This window comes from Callospermophilus lateralis, chromosome 4 (assembly GCF_048772815.1).
Source record: "Callospermophilus lateralis isolate mCalLat2 chromosome 4, mCalLat2.hap1, whole genome shotgun sequence".
In the NCBI taxonomy this organism is placed as follows: Eukaryota; Metazoa; Chordata; class Mammalia; order Rodentia; family Sciuridae; genus Callospermophilus; species Callospermophilus lateralis.
In genome coordinates this window covers 78,468,746-78,492,111 of record NC_135308.1, presented here as the reverse complement: position 1 = coordinate 78,492,111, position 23,366 = coordinate 78,468,746, and the positions used below count along the sequence as shown (strand labels likewise).

The following is a 23,366-nucleotide window of genomic DNA, read 5'->3' as shown; positions in this document are numbered from 1 at the left end:
TAATTAAATAAAAAGCCACATTTCAGATCCTTTCTGACTCTGGAAGTCTAAATTATATGAAGTGGTTGTTGAGGGGATATTGCCGAGTGGGATCAAACATACACTAAAGGGCCCTCACAACTATGAAAATGTGATGAGAAGATGGAGACGGTGAACTTTATTTATTTTTCTTAGTGAAGTAAGATAGTGAGAGAATATCCTGGTATGATGCTGGTTGTTTAAAATTTATCAGTTTCAAATCTGTGAACGCTGACATTCTTTTTTAAAAATGTAAGGCTGTTGGGATTGGGACAAAGTGTCCATTCCAAGTTTCAATAGAAAACTTGGCAAGGTGGAAGGCATTCTACAGGATGAGAAGAGTAGAACTAATTGTGGTCCTTTAAAAGCTCAATAATTATGTAATCCCCCCATGTCATTCATAAAGGAGTGGAATATCCACTCGACCTGCTTTACATATTATTTCAGAGAGGAAATAAAATCAAAGACAAGAAGTGTATTTTGAATAGACCATTTCTATTAAAAACCATCATGAAACTTTCCCTTTATTTTTCTTTCTAAAGAAAAGAAAAAAATCACTTGTTATCTCTGCGACTTTGGGCAAATTATCACATATCTTCATTGACTCAGTTTTTTTTTTTTTTACATAAAAGAGGAGTAATAACATTTACTACTTATTACTTATTATTTATAGGTTTATACACATTAAAGAAGCTAATATGTATAAAATGTATAGAATAGTCCTGATAAGTATTTTATGTGTTAGCTAAGATGATTTTAACTCTTATTTTACAAATAACCATCACTTCTAATGTGCTGGATAATTAATGTCTTTTATGCCTCTTGTGTATATTTTTATACCAGTCCCTCTCTAAGCTACATTTTAGCTCTTCTAATAGTCTGGCTCTTGAATATTTTCCCATGTTAGCCTGTCCATTTCTTCCCGCAACCAGGCCGGCCTCCACCTGTGTGAACAGGTTTGCCAATGAACATGGCTTTTCCCCTCATTGACTTTCCTGCCATGTGACTGCCATCATCTTTTTGCCCTTCAGCCTTCTAACAGGTTAGAACAAAATAGCCTTCTGTTAATGACTGCCTCAATATTTTTCTTTCATGGAATTACTATTGCCATTTCTCCCCAAAGCGTTCACTGGGGAAATAAAACAACTTTTTATTTTTATCCTAATGAGTGTGATTATGTCTTGTGACAGTTTTAACTCCAAGGTCAATTTTTCTCAATGCCTCCACATGGGGAGTGATGACAAAGGAAAGAGGAGACTAAAGAAGGCACACATGGGATAGGGACAGAAAGGCAAGTAGCTGGAGTAGTGGGGAATGAACTCATTACAATCCTACACAATCTTGTGTAGTTCCATTAAGCCTGTGAATCATTAGCTTGCACTGTGCTGTTAAGGACTTGGATTGGAACCAATGAGAAGTGCATGTACATGGATCGTCTTGCTTATGCTTCAGGGAATTGTTGTACAACCTCTGTGACAAGTTTAGCTAAAGAAGTGCTTGGCTTCTGTTTCCTTTGATTAGTCTCTTTTTGACCTTGGCTAACTCAGGTCACCCACCCTCTCTGTGCTTCAGTGAAATAGAATCCAGAACTGTGATTACTCTGAGGCATCAATATCAAGCTATAAAGGACTGATCAGTGGACTGGGCAAAAACCATGAGGTCAAGAGTAGATGAGATGGCAGAAGTCAGTCCCTTCATAAAACCTCTGAAAGCATCTGTCTTATGAGCCAAGATCGAAGCATAGGTTTTAAGTGGAAACCTCACAGGCACTGAAAATCAGTAAAGGGATTAGATTTAAGGAAGCTGAGTAAGGCAAGAAGGATTGAGTTTATCAAAGAATGAATTAGGTGTATATTCTATAAAACTTATTACCATAACCATGTGAATAATAATATAGAGCAACATATACTTGTTATCTTGCATCTATGAATCAGAAGCTTGGGCACAGTTTAGTTGGGTCTTCTGCTTAGGGTCTCACAAAGCTGAAATCAAGGTGACTTCTGGCCTGCATTCTCATCTGAAGGGTCAAATGGGGGAAGAATTCACCCACAAGATCCCTCAGGCAGAATGCATTTCTTTGTGATGTTTGTGTCAGTGTAAACTTGCTTCTCTAAATCTAGATGGAGAAATAGAGATAGCAGAGGGAGAGAGTTTAACATAGTAGTCACTACAGCTTATGTAATCACATATGCATGATCACATACATTCTATCACTTTTGCTGCTCTTCAAGTCAAAGTTCTTACTCATGTTCAAAGGGAAGAGATTATCCTGGACCATGAACACCAGGAGGAGGGGTCAATTGGAGACTTCATAGGTATGTCAAGTCTGCCCAGGTATCTGCCACACAAGGATTATAGACTGTGTTCATGGACATTTAAGAACAGGATAAACCAAATGGCTATTGACAGATGGACAAATAAAAAAAATATGTTCTATATGTACATAAGGGAATATTATGTAGCCTTAGAAAACAAGGAAGTTCTAATACATGCTAAAGCATGGATGAAACTTGAAGATATCATACAAAGTATAATGTAACTCAAACACAAATTGACAAATATTTTATGTTTCTACTTACATGAAGCATGTTATGGTGTCTATTTTGAATGTTCCCCAAAGATCTATGTGTCAGAGGCTTGATCCCCAGCCTGTGGTGGTATTGGGAGATGGTGGAACCTTGAGGAGGTGAGGCCTAGTATAGGAATTAGGTCACTGGGGGCATGACCTTGAGGGGGATATTTGAATACTGGATCCTTCCTTCCTCTCTCTCTCTCTCTCCACTTCCTGTCTGCCATGACGTGAACAGCTTTGCTTCACCACATGCTCATGGTGTTCTGCTTTTCCAAAGACTGTCATGGTGTTCTGCTTTTCCAAAGACTCTAAACAACAGTCAAAGACCATGAACTGAAATGTCTAAAATCATGAGAGCCAAAATAAACCTTTTTTCTTATAAGTTAATTATCTCAGGTATTTTGTCACACTGATGAGAAGTTAGCACAAGGCATTTAGTTCTAGCAAAATCTGGAAACAGAATGGTGGTTTCCAGAAGAGGAAGAAGGAATAGGGAGTTGTATATATCAGAGTTCTCTAGAAAAGTAGAATCAGTAGGATGTGTACATACATAGAAAGAAATTTATTATAAGGAATTGACTTAAATGTTTATAGAGGCTGAAAAGTCCAAATCAGAAGTGAGGGTCAGTAGCCCAAGGGTCCAGGAGAACTGATGGTACAATTTCTGTCCAAAGGCTAGCAGGTGAAGAAGACCCAGAAGGGCTAGGAGAGGTAGTTTTTACCCAAAGTCCATATGCTGAAGAATTTTTTCTTATTTGTGGGGAGGTTAGTCTTTTTGTTCTTAAGTCCTTCAGTTTTTGGAAGAGATCCACCCACATTATGTGTTGAAATGTGCTATATTTTACTAATTAATATGTTCATCCCATCCCCAAACACCCTATCTTGGCACCTGATGGCCCAAACAAAACTCTCTGTAAAATTCACCATCACAGGAGTTATTTATTGGGTACAGAGTTTCAGATGGAAAAGATTTTAAAAGTTCTGGAGGTGGATTGTGGTGCTGACTGTACAACAATAAAAATTTAATTAATTCCATAGTGAACAGTATGTCTGAAATGGTTAAAATGGCAACTTTTTTATGCTATGAAATGTTAGTGGCATGTTAAGTAACTATGGGAATAATAAAGTGTCCTTTTTATTTCAGGATCTATTAATTTATTATTATATGGAATTTCCTAATATTTTATTCAAGTGTGAGTCACCATGGTTGTTGCAGAAATGTGTCCAATCAGGACCTTGCTTCCTGGCACTCACATTCCAGGGAACTGGCAAGGGGCTTGGTGATAAAGGTAAGTAACATTTTCTGGCTACCAGCTGATTTGATAAGGATGTATTTGCTACATGTTAATAATTGTGTGTGTGAACTATGTCACAGAGCAAAACATTAAATGGCAAAGAAGCTGTTTTCAATTTGGTATTAGATACACTGCACAGAAAAAGAGAATGCAGGAAAAAACTTAGGGAGAAGGAAGAAAATGGAATCCTAATGAGACTGTCAATATTGGTTATTTTTACTAATTAGGTTCCTAGAGACTTTATTTACTTCTCCATTCTTCTGTTAGATATCTCTTCCTTCTTTTCCTTTCCTTTCCTTTTTTTCCCCCCAAAGTGGTTTAAAGCAAATTTTAGAATCATGTTACCTTTTACGTAAATACTTCAGAAAACATTTTTAGAAGATATGGATATTTTTTAGAAGTGCACATACCTTCAAAGAGATATTTCTTTTCTGATGAGGTGATCGTGAAGGAAAAATAGATGAGGAGTCTATCCATGAATCCATGTAGTTAGACATACTTAAGGGGAGTGCACAGAAGAGTGTTTGTGACCAGTCAATCACTGGTTAGACCAAAATGTATTATTTGCTGGGCAATTTATCCATGCTAAATATTAGAACTAATAATAGTTATAACAAATATTTATTGAATTCTTATTATATTTCAAATACCAAATTGAAAACAGCTTTTCACTTTCACTCATTGTCTCATTTGAATCCCTATAGCAACATTATCAAGTAGACATTATCTCCACTTATAGACAGAGACATTGATCAGTGTTAATAATTCCCCAAGAGCAAAGACCAAGGGAGATATTTGAAACTAGTTTATCTAGTCTAATAGCTCTCTCTGCTGCTATTATATGGCTACTGTATGAAATAGTACCCCAAATTCAGTTCTAAAATTACCCAGAGCACCCTCTTGGAAATGGGAGTCATATGTGATTATCAATTAAAACAATGAGAATTATTAAAAAGTGTTAATTATAAGATATTATATACAGTTTGCCACAGCAAAAATTAACAAGCAAATGTGAATATTGGGCTAAATGCACCCTCTTCCACAAATTTAATATGACTTACTTTCTGTGAATTTTGGCATCCTTATCTAATGAGTATATACAACTTTTTCCCTCTAAGACTCATGGAAAATACATTTTTCCTTTCATAAATTGCTTACTGAAATATTAGAATCACCACTTTCCCCACCTGCAATAGATGTAACCCAAGAATTTGCGTCAGTCAACTTCCCAATATGAAGAAAAGACTCCCTTTCCTCCCAGGGATGATTGAGTCATTTTTCTATTAGATAACAGAAGCTATTTAAACACTCCAGCAGAAGCTCATACACTTTTAGTTTGTTGAAGTCCTTGACTGCTACACTCTCTGATTCTTGGCATGAATTTGGAAATGACTTTTGATGACCTCAAAATGAAGCCTAGGAAGGATCAGCCTGACCAGAAGTTAAATGGAGAGAGAGCTAAAGGTACTAGGGGTGGGTAAAAGTGTACAAGGAAAGCATAACGGGGTTAGTTTAGAAATGTAAACTTATTGAAGAAAGGAGTTAAAATACCAAAACATCCAAGTGTAGGAAAAGAGAATTAATCCATTTAATGAAAATTATTACCATTTAAGGAAAAAAATAGTATATAATGGTGGTGATGATAACTTATACTGCATATTTACTACAAACTATTCTCTATGCTATTCATTTTAAATGTTTATTTTTTAGAATGTTCAAATAATACTTTGAGATCCATACTATTATTATCTCCCTTTTACTGAGGGCCAACTGGGATCAGGAGAATTAACAAAATCACCCACATTTATGGAGCTAGTAAGTGGTAAACTAGAATTATATCATAAACTCTCATTTATTAGAATCCAATCCATGAGATGGTTCAGAAAACAAATTCATCCACTGTGTACAGTCATAATTTTTGTTTATTCTTGAGGCACTGCAAAAATCTGAAATGTTTTATGAATTATGCAAAACAAGTTAAATGATACACAGTATGAATTAGCATAAATTATGTTCTATTGTATATAATTGTTTGAAAATTTATACTTTCTGTTTGACACACACAGATTAAATTAAACTGCTTAGGTATACATTAATTCATAAGTCCAACTTCATAGGCAACCTGGATAAATTGCCTTTTATTTTATGTTCATTCTAAAGAAAAAGAAAAAAAGGAGAGGAAGACAGAGAAGTATTGTCAGAAATTTGGATAAAGAAATTTTAAATCATGTTTCTATAAACAAGATAGAAATGTCTTTCAATGGGTAAAATAATGATGAGCATGGAATGATGTAACCCTTGAGTTGATGAACTAACTTGGTATGAAAACAGTGAAACATTTATTGGTAGACTTACAAGTTAACAATTGACATTTGTTTATTCATTCCTTCACTCAATCATTCATTCAGTATTCATGTAGTAAATATTGAGTACCTGTCTCTTGATATAATTATAAAATTAATTCTGCTTTCAAAATCTGATTAGATAAGTTACCTACTGAGAAACATCTGATTACTTTCTGATGAGAAAGTCACTAGTAGGAATGGGGAATGAATTAATGGTCTCTGCAGAACAAAGCAGTCCTCTAGATAATAGAAGATGTGCCTTTCTATTATCTATTATTTCTATTATCTGGGGTTGTGTAATTTTTTTCCTTCTAAAAATTCAGAAGTTTCATCATTCAAGAGTGGTAGGCATATCTGATGTCCTGTAATTTGAAATGAATACTGACCAGGGAGAAAGGTCAGTTGGGACTTACAGAGATACATGCTAGAATTAGGCAATAACTTGCAAGAAATGAAACTACTTTCTACTTCTTCATTGCCAGTTTGTCACACACACGCAAAGAGAATCTGAATACTGAATCACTGAATGAGCTGTCTTCTACCCTGTCAAAATTTTGATTTTTCTTTTGATACATGAGAATTTTGTGAATATTCGATCATCAATTGACTTGTATTGTTACACATTTACACTGGAAATTTTCGAATGTAATATTCCAAGCAGTCTGGCTATTGACAACTGGATTAAAGTCCTATGTTTGGGTTTTATCATCCGTATATTCTTAAGGTAGTTATTGAACTTTTCTGTTTTCCTCTTTACTTAGAGAGGTGAACAATACTGGTGCTTTAATTTTTTTTTTATTTCACAAGAAGAGGAAATCAAATTCTTTTTATGGGATTTTTTTTTTTCTGAACTGGTAACCTCTGTTTTTTGAGTGGTGGAACTCATAAATGGACTTTCATATGACTGTGAAATTCATGACTTATTTTCATAAAAATAAGAAATTTTTCTCTTGTAGTAACAGGCCTATAGTTGCTGTGACATGATAGATATAAATATAGTTGCATAACATAGTTGTAATTATAATTATAGGACATACTATTAATATAAGCTAAGTGCATATCAAGATTTCATTCCTATTTTTCTTTGGTCAATAACCCCAGATTCCAGATATAATTTTAGTGGAATAAAAATTGAACAGCATAAAATTATGCATGGGATTCCTTGAGGAAATCCCAGTTGACTTATTGACTAAAATTTATTTGCTTGATATCTGATATTTATTTATATTGTGTTACTTGTAAGACACTGTGTGTGTGTGTGTGTGTGTGTGTGTGTGTGTGTACATGTGTACTTACATATGATCTATAATACAACTCCAGGCTCTCTGTGCTGTGGATGAAATTGATCCAACCAATATGGATTGAGAGTTCCTTAAAGAGTCATTGTATTGAGAAAGTCAGTTCCTAAGACAACATGATGAAGAGTTGGACCTAATTTTTCTTTGAATAGATGCAGGGTCTCTGGTCTAATGCCTAGGACCATTATCCACTTAGAGATTTGTACAGGGTGACACATAGGGGTTCAACTTCTGCTACATATGGATTTCAAGTTTTCCCAGCACCATGTGTTGAAGAGGCTATATTTTCTCCATGTATATTTATGGTACTTTTGTCTAGGATGAGATAATTGTGTTTATGTGGGTATATCCCCACCCCCATGTCTGTTGTGTTCCATTGGTTTTCATGTCCATTTTGGTGCCAATCCATATACTAACAAAAATACTATATACTAACAAAATATACCATGCCATTTTTGTTAGTATACCTCTGGTAATTTAAGGTTTGATATTGTGATACATACTGTATCACTTTTCTTGCAAAGGATTGCTTTGGTTATTCTGGGCCTCTTATTTTTCCAAATTAATTTTATGACTGCTTTTTTCTATTTATATAAAGAACATCATTGGAATTTTAATAGGAATTGCATTAAATCTGTATAGTGCTTTTGGTAGTATGGTCATTTTGATAATATTAATTCTGCCTATCCAAGAGCAAGATAGATCTTTCCATCTTCTAAGGTCTTCTTTGATTTCTTTCTTTAGGGTTCTGTAATTTTCATTATATAGATCTTTCATCTCTTTCATTAAGTTGATTCCCAAGTGTTTTTTTTTTTTTTTTTTTTTTGAGGCTATTGAAAATGGGGTAGTTTTCCTCGTTTCCATTTCTGAGGATTTGACATTGATATACAAAAATGCCTTTGATCTATGGGTGTTGATTTTATATCCTGCTACTTTGCTGAATTCATTTACTAGTTCTAGAAGTTTTCTGGTGGAACTTTTAGGGCTCTAGCTTCCTTAATAAGACTCCTGTGGTACAAGAATTAAAATCAAAAATAAATAAACGGGATGGACTCAAACTAAAAAGTTTCTTATCAGCAAAACAAACAGTCTGTGAGGTGAATAGAGAGCCTGCATCTTGGGAGCAAATATTTACCCCTCACACATCAGATAGAGTACTATCTCTAGGGTATATAAAGAAGTCAAAAATCTAAACACCAAAAACACAAATAACCTAATCAACAAATGGGTCAATGTTCTGAAGAGACACTTCTCAGAAGATGATGTACAATCAATCAACAAATGCATGAAAAAATGTTCATCATCACTAGCAATTAGAGAACTGCAAATCAAAACCACTCCAGGATTTCATCTCACTCCAGTCAGAATGGCAGCTATTATGCATACACAAAACAATAAGTGTTGGTGAGGATGTGGGGAAAAAGGTACACTCATACACTGCTGGTGGGACTGTAAATTGGTGCAGCCAATATGGAAAGCAGTATGGAGATTTCTTAGAAAATTGGGAATGGAATCACCATTTGACCCAGCTATCTCTCTCCTGGATCTATACCCAAAAGACTTAAAAACAGCATACTACAGGGACACAGCCACATCAGTGTTTATAGCAGCACAAATCACAATAGCTAAACTGTGGAGCCAAAAACCTGGATGCCCTTCAGTGGATGAATGGATAAAAAAAATTGCCATATATACATAATGGAATTTTACTAAGCAAAAAACAAGAACAAAATCATGAATGTGCAGGTAAATGGATGGCATTGGAGAAGATAATAACACTAAAACAAACAAACAACAAACTAAGTGAAGTTAGCCAATCCCAAAAAAACAATGCCGAATGTTTTCTCTGATAAGGAGGCTGACTCATGGTGGGGTAGGGAGGGGGAGCATGGGAGGAATAGATGAATTCTAGATAGGGTAGAGTGATGGGAGGGAAAGAGAGGAGGCAGGGGATTAGCAAGGATGGTGGAATGTGATGGACATCATTAGCCTAAGTACATGTATGAAGACACGAATTGAGTGTCAATATACTTTATATACAAACAGAGATATAAAAAATTGTGGTATATATGTGTAATAAGAATTGTAATGCATTCTGCTGTGATTTTTTTCAACCAATAAAAAAAGATTCTAAATGGAATAAGTTACACTTCATGTATTTATGATGTCAAAATTCACTATTATGTATATCTAAAAAGAACAGATAAAAAAGAATATATTTATATCGATATACATATATATATGTACTTTTATCCAATTAAAAAAAAAGTCATTTTGAAGAGATTAGACGAAGTATCAGCTTCAAAATCAGATAATCAGAGTCAGATATCTGGTTGAATCCTGGCTCTTAAAATTACCAGTTTTGTGACCATGAGTAAATTACTTAAATTCTTTAGTTGTCCATATTTTTCATCATAAGTGTGTGATCAATTATTTGCAGAGCCATTGGGAGTATGAGAGAGAAGAAATCAAGTACAGGCAAGATCCAAAGAATGGTTTGACGACTTGCTTCTATTGTTTCTGAATTTCTGATTCTCTCTTTCCACCTCTAGGTCTTCACTTTCTTTCTTCTCGGTGGTGGTGCCCTGCTGCTGTAACTCTGGGGATCCTTTGCATGGGATTATTGGTGACCATCATAATGCTGGGGATGCAGTGTAAGTACTGAAATAGGTGGGATGAGTCTACATTTATGAATTTATTTCCTAACAATTACAAAACAGCCTTGATTTAGATTTGTTTTAGGCAAAATGTTTTTAAAGTGAGTGGGAAGATGAATGTGTATATTGTGTTAATCCCTTAAATGGATAAAGACATGAAATAAAGAATACACATGGTAAAATATTTTTTTTCATTTTCATAACTTCATCGAGAAAGTCTATATAAATCCAAGAATGATGGAGAGTAAAATTACTTGACATAACTAATCCACAAACTCACTTGAACAAACCCAAGATGAGTTTCATTAACTCTTGTTGAGATTTGATGAAGATGATTAAATGTCCTTAAAAATCAGAAATAGTCTAAGTAAAGCATTTTAAACTAAATGTACTTTAAATTTATAACATGGTCATTTAGGAAGAGAGTGTATTAATAGGAAAAGCAGAAGTGAAAATAAGGACAAGAATATCTAAGAAAATTATATCCATCCATCTAATTTGCATACTTAGATTGTAGATCTGAACTATTTCAAGTGGCTGGGATCCAATGTATTAAGGTTTTTGAAGTGCTATTTGCTTCTGAGTTGTTCAAATTCATAAGATATTCTTTTTTTCTTTTGGTTCTACAAATTGAACCCAGGGATGCTATATCACTGAACTATATCCCCAGACCTTTTTAATTTTTGAGACAGGGTGTTGTTAAGTAGCTGAGGCTGGCCTCAGACTTGCAACCCCTCTGCCTCAGCTTCCTCAGAAGCTGGTATTACTGGCCTGCATCACTGTGCCCGGGTTTATTTTCAATCTATCAACACTAAAGGCCTTTTCCTAATGGTTGGGAGAAGTGTCCTAGACTAGGCAGCACTGATTGGCAGAAATCTTCTTTGAAGCTTTATCGCTTTCCAACAGATCCAAGTCTGGTTTCAAGTCAAGGGAACCCCTTGAGATTGCAGCATCAAGCTTCTAGAACTGAGATCTTTTACCCATAACATTCATTGCTGCTTGATTTCACAACCTTAGTTTCAACTCCACCCTTCCTAGAATGTACTATGGCAAAAATAAAAACAAAAAATGTTTTGAGACTCTAGTGACACAGTAACTTAAAATAATTTTGTGGGTGGCTATTTCAAAATAGGGCAAGTGTTCTGGTTCTGGTTCTTAAATAAAATTAGGAAGTCTGGAAGGTTAGACAAGATGGGAGGGGACAGAGGAGATTTAACGCAAGAATTAAGACACAAGTAGAATAAACCACTAAAGAAAATTCCTATTAATAGTCACTGAGTATGGTGAGTGTCTTAGATTGTCTGTATTTTATTTTTTTCACTGTGGTGTTACTTATTAATTTTAATTTGTGCACAACTCTAATAAAAAAATACTGGTAATTTTTTTATCCTAAGTATCAGAAAAGTTCCTCATATTAAAAAGACACTGCATAATTTCTTATGAAATCTGGATCATCTTCCAGTAGACTTTGAAGTGCTATTTGCTTCTCAGTTATTCAAGTTCATGGAATGTTATTGTGGATACTTACCTGCTGTCAGAATCTATTATTTGATTTTGTGAAAATTCAGTGGAACTATATTGGGGATTGGAAATGGAACCCTGATTCAGTTCTACTGTAGTATTTCAGGTGTCTGAACTCCTCAAACAACACCAAGCCAACCTTACACACCAGGAAATCATACTGGAGGGACAGATTTTAGCTCAGCAGCAGGCAAAAAATGCTTCTCAGAAGTCACAGGAGGAACTCAAGGAAATGATAGAAACCCTTGCCTTGAAGCTGGATGAAAAATCCAGAAAGCAGATGGAGCTTCACCAGCAAAATTTGTATCTCCAAGAAGCTCTGAAGAGAGTGGAAAACTTTTCAGGTATTGTGGGAGGAAAGAGGGGGAGTAGCAGGTTTTGTGTTCAATCTTTATTTTTTATAAGTATTTCTAGGTACAGAATTGTCATACTGACGTATGTATCATTCATTATTCATTCATAATGGTCTGCATCTGGAAGTTCTCTATTTTTGTCATCTCCACCCTACCCCATGTCAAATCCTAGAGACATCTGATTTAATGAAGCCCACTATTTGGTGGATTTAAGATTTTCTTCCTTAAAAAAAAAAAAGAGAGAGCTTCTTATTTCTTTAAAAATTCTTGCTTTTTTTTTTTTTTTTTTTTTTTATGTCTCTGGAAGAACCCCCTCTCAGCCTCACTGCTTGCCATAGGTACTTACTTCTTTGCGTTCGACTATATCTTAATCATCAGATTTCTTTTTCTAAAGAGTCTTCTTGTCCTTACAACTCTTTGCCCATACTTCTGCATTAGACTTTATTCTGTGACACTATGTGAATGTTCACTTCATCAATCTAAGTAGAATCAATGGAGGTAGACTTGCATGCAAGTGTTAGGTAGATACTTCACGTTAGACAAAAATATGAGGGGTCCAAAAAGTCCCTTTATATAAAAAGAATTGAATTGAATTGATTTCAGCTTTCTAGGACTCACAATCTAGAAGAGAGAAATAGTAGCATTTACAAGATTATTTTTAACTTTGATATTATTACAAAAGCTATCTGCGTTATTTAGTCTTTCTGTGGTGTGTAATCCAAACAAGTGTATGATTTTAGTCTTAGGGAATGTTTGAAAGTGTGACATGGAGTCACTTTCAGACATACATTGCTTTCTGTGAAGCACTTGAGTGCCTTGGTCTTAGGATTAGTAACTAAGTCCACTAATACACAGATTTCTCTCACTTTTTTTTCTTGTACAGCTCATATAAGTTCAAATATGTAACTTCTTAGAATAAATATGACATAATAATTGTTCACAGATATCTATTCCTTCATTTTATACAAAAATGAGACCAAGATAAAGTTAAATGATAAAAATGATAAGTGGTTTTGTGTAAAGTTTTGCAGTTTATAAATCCCTTCCCTGTTTACAGAGTAATTTAAATTTCCAAAATAAGCAGAGATTTCTAGATAGGATGATATTTAGCAAGTGCCGTACATATATTTAATCTTTTTTAGGGAGGGAGCTTTCAAAGAAATAAATGAACACAGAGCTCAAAGAAAACTTGGAGGAGGCTTATATATCAAGGGCAGGAATATTTACATAATCAGACATAGCTATATACCAACCAACAGTTTATTTCATAGACAAGGCTGTGAAATATTTCTGTTTTTATCAGTTGAAAATTGTATGGGATTAAATATATGTCAGGACCATTTAAAACCACCTTCCAGGGATGTCAAGCATGGACAACTAATTAAACTCAATAAATGGTATGTTTGGTGCGGGCAGATATACCAGGTAATGTGTTACACTTCTTGACAGTGTCAGATAAAGGCCAGTTAGTAGATATACTAAATAAAGTTTTTCTTTCATCAATTAGCTTTGAGAAGATCATAAATAAATAAATATTAAAATACCATATGGAAAAATATTCAAGTTTTGTCTGTCCTATAGACAAGGGTATTGTCTCAATGCATATATGAAGAGGGAGAGTGATTATTTATGTGTTTGCTTGAAGTCATTAAGCTAGTGAGATGCAGGGGCTTCACAGTAATGGATTTTACACTTAGCACCAGCAATAGCAGTGGTTCTCAGACCTTAGTAAGCAAAGTGCTTGTTAAAAATGGCAGATTCCACATTGACTCCAAGATGCTGCATCAGAAAGTCTTGTGAGTCTCACTGAGAAATGTGTCCTGAAAGAGTTCAAAATTAGAAATTTGAGAGGTAGTGTGTCACAGTGATTAAAAACATAGACTCTAGAGTTAGACTGACTAGGTTCAAATTCCTCTTTTCTCTATTTGAGAAACGAAGAATAATAATGGAGCCTACCTCAATGAGTTGTTATGAGGACTAAATGAGTTCATATATGTGAAGTACTTCCAGTGGTTTCTTGCACATGGTAAATAAGATTTGTGTCTTTTTCAAGTTTATATCTCATAATATTATATGGTAATTATGTATATTTTATATAGCATTATAATGTTAAGTAATATTATATGTATACTTCATGCATACACAAGGAAAAAAAGTTGGTTTCAATTCTATATTTTAAGTGTTTTCCTTATTTTGTCAAAGTTTGTAAACTTGCTTAAGCTTTCGACCACAAAACTGATATTTTTGACACTTATATAATATGAAAGGCACGTTAAGAAGCTAAGATGCTTGCATTTGTTGCTTTCAACTTGACCCTTTGCATGTCCTTCTCAATCACTATCCTCTTGTATTGCTCAGGGTCCTCCTGTTTTAGCCTCTTTGATAAAACCTATTCTTAAAGTATCTTGGTTTATGGCACAATAAACCTGAATTGAAATGTAACTATTTTGAAAGATTTTATTTTTTTTTCTACACTTTGGTAACAGTCTAGATCAAAGGGCTCTGTCTTCCTTAAAATGTCATAAACTTAAGCAGAAGACATCACTGAGGATGAGAATGACACTGGTGATAAGATGGCCTGGGGGTAGTTGAAAACATTCGTACACTCACTGACCTTGGCACATTTTGCATACTGCTAATTTCCTGAGTTGTGTTTGCTAGTCTCTCAGGGAATTCTGCTGCTGAGAACCTTCTTAATATTTGAGATTTTACTGAGGTTGAGGTCTTTATTTTGCATCAATATATTATTCTCCCTAAAACAACTTTGTCCAAAAGAAGTATAGTGTGTGACACTATGTAACATTAAACTTTCTAGCAATCATATGTATAAAAAGAAGCAGATTAGTTCTAGTAGCATATTTAAGTTTATCCAAAATATCTGAAATATTTATTCAATATTAGTATAAAAATTACTAATAGGATATTGTCCATTGTTTCATACAAAGTTTTCAAAATTGGGTATGCATTTTATCCTTATAGCACATCTTAATGCAGACCAGCCACATATGGTTATTGTCTTAGTCAACACATGTCTAAAAGTAGAAGGCACAGTATTTAGGCCTAATCCATTATTCAAAGATGTGTAGTTTTAAAATTCATAAGCCTAACTTCTTAATAACAGAGTGGCTATTAAATATCCATTTTCCAACTCTCACTTCCATTATTCCATACATAACTTTAAAAAGTAGACTGGGTTCTAAAATCAGCTTATCCTATTTTTTAACAGAGGAAGTGAAAATGCTAAATGAGAAGTAAATTTAGTTATTAAAACAAATGGAGAAATAAAGACCCTAAGGTTATTTAGGTATTTGTAGAGTACAGATATATTTGAATGAAGAAGAAATGGTATGCATGTGAGGGGACTGAGGCTAAAATTAGTTACATAATTGCAGAAATATTTGTATTCAAACATAACTCACTGATTAAGTATACAACACTTTCCAGGTCCTTGTCCCCAAGATTGGATCTGGCATGAAGAAAGCTGTTACCTATTTCCCTCTGGACTATTTAATTGGGAAAAGAGTCAAGAGAACTGCTTGTCTTTGGATGCCCAATTGCTGAAAATTAATAGCACTGATGATCTGGTGAGTCTTTATGAATAATTATGGGGCTGGAGCATTGATAGCAACACAAATCTAGTTTAGGACGTTGGGGGAGAACCACTTGTTGGAGAGCCAAAATAGCTGTTTTGTAACATCAATTCAATCAAATCAGAAACATTACTCTCCACAGAATTTCATCCAGCAAGCAATCTCCCATTCCAGTTTCCCATTCTGGATGGGATTGTCACTGAGGAAACCCAGCTACGCATGGCTCTGGGAGGATGGTTCTCCTTTGATGCCCCACTTGTAAGTTTCCTATTCCTTTTGATACCCCTTTTAAGTTTTTTGTTCCTTATTGTATCTACTTTTAAAATCATTGCCACATTCTACTATTGACCTCATTTGCCACACTGAATCTTGGGGAATTTGCCAAAGTCTCTTTCATCACCTCTCTCACAAAGGGCTTTGACCATTTACCCTTTCAGATCTCTCTTGAGCTTTTCTTCCCATATTTATTGATTTGAAACTTTAAGACAAAGCTATGTTTCTGACACAAGGTGGCAGTAAATTTAACTTTTTTTTTTTTTTTTTTTTAACCTTCTTCATCTGCAGGTTTAGACTCCAAGGTGCAGTTTCCCAGATGTATGCTTCAGGCACCTGTGCATATATACAACGGGGAGCTGTTTTTGCTGAAAACTGCATTTTAGTTGCATACAGTATATGTCAGAAGAAGGCAGTTCTATTGAAAGCACAGTGAATTTGAAGGATCTGGAAAAAAAGGTCTTTGAATTTTATTCTGGAAGTTAAGCTACTCTTCATCTCCACTTACATACAAACCATGAGAGCCCTGAGAACTGAGGTGATGAGCTGGCTACAGAAACTGACTGGGTTTTTTCAGAAACTAAGACTTTGAAATTCAGCTGCCTACTGCCTTTAGATCCAGAGTTGTAGATTCACTTTATTTATCATCTATCTATCTATCTATCATTATTGTCTGACATTTTTCAGCTAGTGTGTCCCAAGCCTCCTTGCTAATTTTCAAACCTTCTTCCATTTTCTATTTTAAAATTTGGCTCCTCTCCAACCTTGGGAACCATCTGCTCAATTTTCTCTGCCTTCCACCACCCTTCTAATACTGCATAGAAGACAGAAAATAGAGAACTTACCCAACTATAGACAGAAGGCAAAAAAAAAAAAAGGGGAAATGGACCTGGTAAACAGTGCCCATGAAGGAGAACTAGAGAAAGACCGCACCAAAATCAAGAAGCTCACATTCTCAACTTAAAAGCCATTGTCTTTTTAATTTTGACCTATTTCCAGACTCTGCCATTTACACATGTTCATACTCCACCCAACCTCTACCACCACACACACATTTTGGAACAACTGTGGTGCCCCAGGAAATAATTGGTAATTGCATGGTCTTTTCCATGTACTGATTCACAACCCATTATCAGTTTCTGAATCAGTTATTATTTCTTTATCTTTTCTTCCTCCAAAGGACAGTCTAATAGCTTTAACCCCTCAAAATAGCATTTGTTAGAATCTCAGGATATATGACCTAGAGGCAAAATAATAGAATTTTACCCCCCTAAATTACATTCTTCTCTACAACTCTCTTATGAGATACTATGTTTCAGAAACATAAAGACCAAAAAATCAAGACACTCAATTGTAGAAAAAAACTGAGCCAGATATGTAAATATTGCTGAATAAAAACAGATGAAATTAGAAATATCTCTCCTATTTTCAGAGCTTTCCACCCCCTACACAGGCTATTTTCTTTAAAAGAACCTTTCCATTTGCTGCATATAATCTATCATCATATATGTAAATATGTTATAATATATATCCAGCATCATTATACACACACATATGTATGCATATATATATATATATATATATATATATATATGTATATATATATATATATATATATGTGTGTGTGTGTGTGTGTGTGTGTGTGTGTGTGTGTTAGGGTCTGTAAACAAGTCAGGATGGCGCCTGGCATTTTTCCAGAGGGAGTGGTTTGTGAAGTAACGCCAGTGAGCCATTAAGTATGGAGATTCCCTATTGGTTGACTGCTGTATCTAGTTTATGTTAATTAAGATAAGCTGTGTGGAATGTATATATACCCCTCCTGTCCTACAATAAACGGCTCCTACTCCTGCTGTATCAACCTACACAAGTTGCTCGTCACCCCCCGGTTATTTTGCTGCAGCCGGACTGCGGCATATATGCACACACACACACACACACACACACACACACACATACATATACACACAAACATATATATTTCGTTGGAAAATGAGATGTTTTCTATTGTTAACAGCTTTTTTGCTGTATAATTGACATATAATGAATTGAACTTATTAAATTAGACAATTTGATGTTTTCCCACATCTAAACAATGCTACCTTGTGGTGAGGATGTCAATACAATCAAAATAGTAAACACATTCATCTCCCCCAAAAGATTAATCATGCCTCTCCCAAATGCTTCTACTCCAGACAGGCACCAATCTGTTTTCAGTTTGCATTTTGTAGAGTTTGTATAGTTCTTCGGGGGATTCATGCATTTCCATCTTGTTTGTATCAGTTTCATTCTTTAAGGTTGAGTACCCCTGTGTATAAAAAACTACCATCTGTTTGTTATCTATTTACTTGTTGATGACATTTAGATTTGTCTTCAGATTTTTGATAATTACAAATTAAGCTGCTATGATCTTTTGTATATTTATCTTTGTGTGAACATCGGATTTCTTCTGTCCTGGGTAAATACCTAGAAGTGGAATGCTAGAGTCATGCAGTAGGCATGTGTTTAGCTAGTTAAGAAACTGCTGTTTTCCAAAATATTTTCCTTTTACATTCCTACCAGCGGTGTAAGAGTAATTCAGTTTATGTCATCTGTGCTGGAATTTGGCCTTGTCAATCTTGTAATTTTGGCCATTCTAGTAGATAGGTAATTGTATATCAGTGTAGTTTTAATTCACATTTCCCAAATGGTAAATGATATTGTACATTTTGACATGCTTATTTATCATCTGTATGTTTTTTAAATAAAGAAACTACACAAGTATTTTGAGTGTTTTTAAATTGGGTTATCTATTTACTAATTTTTTAGTTTTGAGATCTGTGTATATTTGGGACAAAAGCCCTTTATCTGATATGTGACTTGAGAATTTTGGTTGTCTGTCTCTGCCTTCTTTTCCTTCTCAAAACTGTGCACTCACAAAACGAGAAGTTTTCAGTCTTGATGAAGTGCACTTCCACGTTTCTGTTGTTTAAGAACTCATTGCTTAACTCAAGGCCACAACATTTTTCTCCTATTTTGTTTTTCTGAATTCATGGTTTTAGGATTTACACTGAAGTCTATGACATATTTTAGAGTAATTTGTGAGTTATGTATTGAAGTTCACTTCTTTGCTTGTGGATATCCAATTGTTTTAGTAACATTTGTTGAGAGGCAATTCTTCTCTGCACTGCTTTTGCATGTTTGTCAGCACTACTATTCATGCATATGTGAGTTTATTTAAAGACTCTCTACTCTTTTATGGATGTATTTATTTTTATACCATTACCACCACACTATTTTGAATACTGAACTGTTATAGTAAATCTTGAAATCACATAGTGACAATCCTTCAATTTTGTTCTTGTTCAAAGAAGTTGTTTTGGCTGATTTATGTCATTGTATTTCCGTATTCATTTTTGAATTGACTCATATATTTTTGTAAAAATCTTTTGGAATTTTGATTTTGATTGCATTGAATCTACAGATAAACTTCAGGAGAACTACATCTCGAAAATAATGATTTATCTGATTTCTAAGCAAAGTACATTATTTAGGCATTCTTTAATCTAAGTAAAATTTTAAAGTTTTTTCTGTAAAGATATTTTACCCATTTTGTTAGATTATCATTATGTATTTCATAATTTTGAAGTTAAAGTAGATGACATTATCATTTGTAATTTTTCTATACAAATACGGGTTACTAGTATATAGAAACACAAGGGATTTTTTTGGTACTAACTCTATCCCAAAATACTGAAAAACTCAGTTCATTCTCCAAATAATATTACACATATAGAGCACAATTTTTCGTATTTTTGTGTATAAAGTGTGTTCATGCCAATTCATGCCTTTATACATGTACTTTTTTTTGTTCTGTTGTATTTTCTATATAGGGAATCATATCATTTGTAAATAAATACAATTCCGTTTTTGTTTGTGTTTAGCTTAAAGATAAACCCAGCCCTTGTCACTCCATCCTGGCTTTAAGTAAAATCCAAGATAATTCTTTTGTTATTAGATACTTTTAGCTTCCCATTGGGAGCTACTTTATCGCTGAACAAGAATTTGTGGAGACAAAGCATCTCCCTAAAAAGAGTCTAGTCTAAAACTGGCAGATGAATTTCTCGACTGTTTTTTGTCTGGTAGTTTCTAGTTCAAAGTTGACACAGCTATCTTCTTGAGCCACGCTAACAGTGCCTGCAAATCATTTGCATTCATGCTTACTACTCCTTGGTTCTCTAATCTAGGCAGGCACCAGCGCCTTGATTCCTAAGCATTAGCTCTTCAGGCGAAAGTTCCCTGATCCCATCTATTCTGGGGACATCTCTTTCTGTATACTGCTTCGTATAAGTGGCCAGCTATTTAAATGTTCCCATTCTTGACACAATTTAAATCAAGTCTCCAGCTATCACTCTTTTTTTTAATTTAATTGATTTTATTTTTTTTAAATACACAACAGCGGGATGCATTACAATTCTTATTACACATATAGACACAATTTTTCATATTTTTGTGTATAAAGTGTGTTCAGCCCAATTCATGTCTTTATACATGTACTTTTTTTTTGCATTACAATTCTTATTACACATATATACCATGATTTTTCATATCTCTGTATATAAAATATGTTGACACCCAATTCGTGTCTTCATACATGTACTTAGGATAATGATGTCCATCACATTCCACCATCATTAATAACCCCCCTGCCCCCTTCCTTACCATCCCATCCCTCTTTGCTATCTAGAATTCATCTATTCCTCCCATTCTGCCCCTCCCTAACCTCACTATGAGTCAGCCTCCTTATATCAGAGAAAACATTCAACATTCGTTTTTTTGGGATTGGCTAACTTCACTTAGCATTATCTTCCCCAAGGCCATCTATTTACCTGCAAATGCCATGATTTTCCAGCTATCACACTTGCCCTGCAGACTGTTTATGAATGCCCTGTAAGCTGACTGACTTTTACATTCCTAAAGAGTTTTTAAAACTATAACCTCAATGATTGTTAAGCAACTTGAAAAATTTGAAATATCTGTTCTTCATTCTTTTCGTAAAACATTCCTGATTGCTGATGTAAATAAATTATGGATTATGCATGCATTTCCTTAATTAGAAATGAACAAGGGTTCTAAATTTGACCTCTCTGCCTGGTCAGTTACTAAATTTCTTTCTTTCTTTCTTTCTTTCTTTTTTTTTTAAAAAAATATCTTTATTTATTTATTTTTATGTGGTGCTGAGGATCGAACCCAGTGCCTCATCAGTGCAAGGCAAACGCTCTTCCACTGAGCTACAGCCATAGCCCCTTAAATTTCTTTCTTATCTGAGCAAGTTTCCCTCTTGATGCTTTGATTTCCTAAAATGAAAATGAGATGAATGCTTGTAGCTATCTCTTACATATCTAAGGATTTAAAGGGATAATGTTTACAGAGCATATTATATAGAGCCTAGAATTTCATAACAGTTGAAGAAATCTTAGCTATTTATACTTTTTATTATTATTTTTTAAATACCCTAAACATGTTTTGGTGTTTGTTAATGTATTCTTAATCTACAGTTAAGCCTGAGTTAATAAGTGTTTAGATTTGGTCAAAGATAACCTAAAGACTTATTAACTCAGGCTTAATGTATATGTAAAGATTGCTTAGAATTCTTTTTGTTGTTTTGTTGAAAAGTGTGCTGTGGAATGCAGTCTGTACTGGTACTTGTTTCTCTAACCATAAAAAGTAGTGGTCCTGGAGAACATAATGCTAAGTGAAATATGCCAGACTCAGGGCAGTATCACATTTTCTCTCATGCAGAATCTGGGTAGGGTGGGAAGAGACAATGAGAGAAGAAGAAGGGAGTCAGAGGAAGGGAGTAGATGTGATCAAAGTATGATATATGAATCTATGACTATGCCACAAACCCCATTATTCTGTACAATTAATAGGCAGTAGTAGAAAAAGAAACATTAAGGAGTAGTGTTAATCATTTCTTTCTTTTTTTTTTTTCACTGTAGAGATTTTTCTGAGGTTTGTTTGGGCTCCATAGAACATTCATGTTAGCACAGGAATAGATGTACAAATGAATATAATTTTAAAGATTGGATTAATTCAATGTATTTTGTATAGCAACTTTAGCCTGTTCTGCTTTGGCAACATGAGCCGAATATGTACATTTTCCTGAGTCTGCTAAATATTTTAAAACATAGCAAGAAAAATGAACAAATTTGAAATATTCAGTCTTTCTACCTTAGTAATATACCTCCTTTATGCCTGCATTTATTTCCTAAATCCTCTGAAACTCTACCCCTCCACAGTAGGCAAAACATTATCCTGTGGAAGAGACTATGAACCAGAGAATTGACAGACCACTGGTTTCCTGGGAGAAAATTTTAAAGAATGAGAGAACAGTGAGGAATTCTAAGCATGGCACAGTTGGGAAACACAGAATTCTAAGTAGAAGTATTATTCATCACTTTCTCTTGGACTTCAAGGCAACCTGAGGATTTTCACAATTATTAAATTTTCCCTTGGTTATACATATCTAAACTTAATTATTCATGTTATATTCAAGCCAACTGCCACATATCTCAGCTCTTCCTGAGTTGCCTAATCCATCAGGAGCATACCTGACTGATAATTTATAATTTGACTTTTAGGGAATAAACAAATCAATAATAATATAAATAATTTAAGTTGAGTAAACCATGAAACTGACAGCAAGAATCCACTTCAATGTATCCCTAAATGTAAAATCATCTCTTTACTAAGCTCTTTTTTAAGATAGCTTATGTAGCACTTTTATTACAGCAAATCCCAAACACTGAAAAAAGATCATGTTTTTGTAAATGTCATGCCTATTTTATTAAGCACGTATGTTATATTTTTGAAATGATGTAGACTGTCTAATATGTAATTTTTAAGAACCTTTATTTTTTGGTAAATTATATACAAATATTAAAGTCCCAGATATTTTTGCTTTCTAAAAATTGTTCTAATTTATTTTAACAAAAGAATATGGAGTTTCTTCTTTTTTAAGTTCATTTATTCATTCATTTGACAATTCTCTAGCAAGGATTAGTTCATGGGAAGGCTCTTTCTTTAGTGCTAACAGTGCAGACAGTAATGAACATACATAGACACTATTCTCATGTCTAATATGGAGGAAGAAAATAAAGAAATAAATTAAAAGAGCTTATATATAGCTGGCTGTGGTGTTGCACACCTGTAATTCCAGCTACTTGGGAAGGTTAGGCAGGAGAATTGCAAGTTTCGGATCAGCCTCAGTACTTTAGGGAAAACTTACCTCAAAAATAAAATAAATGTATGAATAAAAAGAGCTGGGCCTGTACCAGAGCTTAGCGGTAGAGTGCTTGCCCAGCATGTACAATGTTCTGGGTTGCATTCCCAGCTGAAAAACAAAACAAAACAAAAAGTTGAATATATATAATTTTATTCATTTATTTAATATAGTATAAGAACT

The 23,366-nt window shown here is 34.3% G+C and overlaps 1 protein-coding gene across 2 annotated transcripts; it reads left to right on the top strand.

Moving 5' to 3' along the window:
• Window positions 1-5,261: 5,261 nt before the first annotated feature.
• Olr1 (oxidized low density lipoprotein receptor 1) lies at window positions 5,262-16,358 on the top strand. Of its 2 annotated transcripts, XM_076852651.1 has the most exons (6): window positions 5,262-5,349; window positions 10,081-10,182; window positions 11,805-12,050; window positions 15,504-15,643; window positions 15,792-15,907; window positions 16,214-16,358. In XM_076852651.1, exons 1-6 carry the CDS (start codon window positions 5,262-5,264, stop codon window positions 16,356-16,358), a joined length of 837 nt encoding a protein of 278 aa, XP_076708766.1. The 2 variants fall into 2 exon arrangements, with proteins under 2 accessions (XP_076708766.1, XP_076708767.1); XM_076852652.1 differs by lacking the exon at window positions 11,805-12,050 and having other exon boundaries at window positions 5,274-5,349.
• Window positions 16,359-23,366: the final 7,008 nt, after the last annotated feature.